The 2,693-nt window shown below is 38.7% G+C and overlaps 1 protein-coding gene across 1 annotated transcript; it reads left to right on the top strand.

The window, feature by feature from the left end:
- Positions 1-764: 764 nt before the first annotated feature.
- On the top strand, positions 765-2,463 carry SWEET1 (Nodulin MtN3 family protein). The gene is made up of 6 exons (XM_079046767.1): positions 765-952; positions 1,067-1,103; positions 1,277-1,372; positions 1,540-1,819; positions 1,901-2,020; positions 2,107-2,463. Exons 1-6 carry the CDS (start codon positions 910-912, stop codon positions 2,302-2,304), a joined length of 774 nt encoding a protein of 257 aa, XP_078902893.1. The 5' UTR covers positions 765-909; the 3' UTR covers positions 2,305-2,463.
- Positions 2,464-2,693: the final 230 nt, after the last annotated feature.

Consider the following 2,693-nt stretch of genomic DNA (forward strand, 5'->3'; position numbering starts at 1 on the left):
AAACAACATTTGTGGATCTAGGAGATATGACATTAGAATGCATGATCCGTTGGACTCTATTGAGGAGCTCCACCGCCTCTGGTGCGAGAAACCCAAATGTATCGAATGCAAAAGGTACAAACACATGTTGATTTTCTATATACGCATTTTCGTGCTTTACCACTTTGCACGCAGCGGCTTTCAAAGCGGCATGCCCTGCTGTGAAACCCCCGCTCCCCAAACCAACGAGAGGAGAGACTCCAGTAAGATCCTCACACGCATGCTTCCCTCCTATCCATCCAAAGACCAAAATGTCAGTCGGTCTAAGTGTGGACCTACCATCCTGCGGGTCCGTCAAAAAGTTCACTGACGCTTCTTTATTCACAGAAATACCAGCACGAGGGATGTCTTTGTAACCCTAAGTAGCAAGTTAATATTGTACATCTGAGTAGATTAATATAGTAACTTTTGTGGCAAGAGGGATGTCTTTGAGAAATATATAGATGGAAGGGCAGAAAATGTGTCCGACACCAATAATCGTAGGGTTGTAACTTAAACATGTTAAAAAGCATCAATGGTTCTTTGGTCCTCAAAATTTTGGAATGAATGTATTTCACTCACATGGAATGGTTTACGTGGAACACGGAATGATTTTTTATAAAAAAAAATAAAAATAATAATAATAATAATAATAATTTTATGTTTAGTTTAAGACGAATTTTGAAATGAATAACAAATTTTGGAATGTATCATCAACTGATCTCTCAAATTCCATCCCACAATAATTTGCTGTGTACGGACACACTCTCCTTCCATTTTAAATTCTCTCTCTACACAGCAGTTGAAAGGAGGTTACCATATATTTGGGTTTTCTATATAAATCACGCTTCCTACTTCATTCACTATCTTTGAATCCAAATCCAGACAACAATGGGCGCCGTTTCTATTTTGCATACAGTTTTTGGTATTTTCGGTGAGTGTTCTTCCTTGATTCATGATAATTCATTTGTTTCTGGTTTGCTAAACATTCACATACAGTGCAAGATTTTTGTTGATTGATTTCCGTTTGTGTGATTTTGGAAAACAGGAGATGCAACTGGTCTGTTCCTCTTCCTCGCACCAACGTAAGCATTTCAACAATTTTCAGTGAAAACGGGGAACAATTTCTTCTGTTTATAAACACAAATCTGTGAAAACACCAACCATTTCATCAGTTTTCTGTCGATTAAAGTTTATAAACACACAGATCTCTATCTCTCTCTACGTAGAAATTGATTAATTGTTGATGTGTGTGTAGGATTACGTTTAGGAGGATACTGAAGAACAAATCAACCGAACAGTTCTCAGGGATTCCCTACCCCATGACCTTGCTCAACTGCCTACTCTCTGCCTGGTAATTCCTCATTTTCATCTTATCTATTCAAATTCCGTGAACAAAACGGTTTATCCCGTTCATGAATCTCTCACTTGTTCGGTAGAATTAGTGAATACACAATGGAAGAATCTAGTTTCAATTCCGATGAATACGTGAATTTACTGTTCTAGTTTTGGTGTTATCAGGTATGGACTACCATTCATTTCGAAAAACAACACACTGGTGACAGTTATCAACGGAACAGGAGCAGTGATCGAGTCTATCTATGTGTTGATTTTCATACTACACGCACCGAAGAAGGAGAAGGCGAAGGTCCTTGGGTTGGTCACCTTCGTTCTCGCCGCCTTCTCTTCCGTCGCCTTGGTTTCCGTTTTTGCACTCCACGGCAAGACTCGCCGGTATTTCTGCGGTTTCGCCGCCGCCATTTTCTCCGTCATCATGTACGGCTCGCCCCTCTCCATCATGGTATGTATCCATTTCTCCGATCTAATTCCAGCCCTTTCTTCACCGGTTTTTTTTTACATCGATTTCCGATGAAATGTGCAGATGACAGTGATCAGGACGAAGAGTGTGGAGTACATGCCTTTTTTCCTGTCACTGTTTGTTTTCTTGTGTGGTACCTCCTGGTTTGTATTTGGACTACTCGGAAACGACCCTTTTGTCTATGTAAGCCCTTCATCTTTCACAGACCTTCGAATTAATTGTTCTATCTATTATATGTTTTACTGGTTGAAATCTAAATCAAATTGCAGGTATGCAACGGATTCGGAAGCGTATTGGGTGCACTTCAATTGATTTTGTACGCCATTTATAGAAAGAACAAGGGAGGACAGAAGGACGATAAACCAGCGGCCAATGAAGGCGGCGGCTCCGCCATGGAAATGGGGTTCGTCAATGGGAAAGAAAAGGCCACCGCCGAACAACCACAGCAGGATAACAATGGAGTGTAAAGGACTCGCCCTGTCGTCGAATCGTACGGATTCTGGATTCATATGTTTCTTGTTTTCTTTTTTGTTAGGACGAAGTTTGTTTTTACTTTTTAAAATGATACACGTTCATGCGGTTTGGCGGTGAATCTTGCTTTATTAAATGGTTTATAATTTTTCAAATCCGTATCATCAGATATTGAATGAATATTTGACTACATTCTTTATGAATTTTACACTAAATTGTCTTCGGTATTTAAATCTTATAATGTTGTAATTAATTAATTTTGGTCACTTACATATAATTATTACGATAAATTAGACTTCGTTTATTTAATATAACACATAACACGCATTTCATTAAAAAAACGTTTTTAACCACGTTAATGATGTTATTTTAGTGATAGTGAAAA

This window comes from Lactuca virosa, chromosome 1, assembly GCF_052849685.1.
Source record: "Lactuca virosa cultivar CGN04683 chromosome 1, Lactuca_virosa_CGN04683_v6, whole genome shotgun sequence".
NCBI classification, from domain to species: domain Eukaryota; kingdom Viridiplantae; phylum Streptophyta; class Magnoliopsida; order Asterales; family Asteraceae; genus Lactuca; species Lactuca virosa.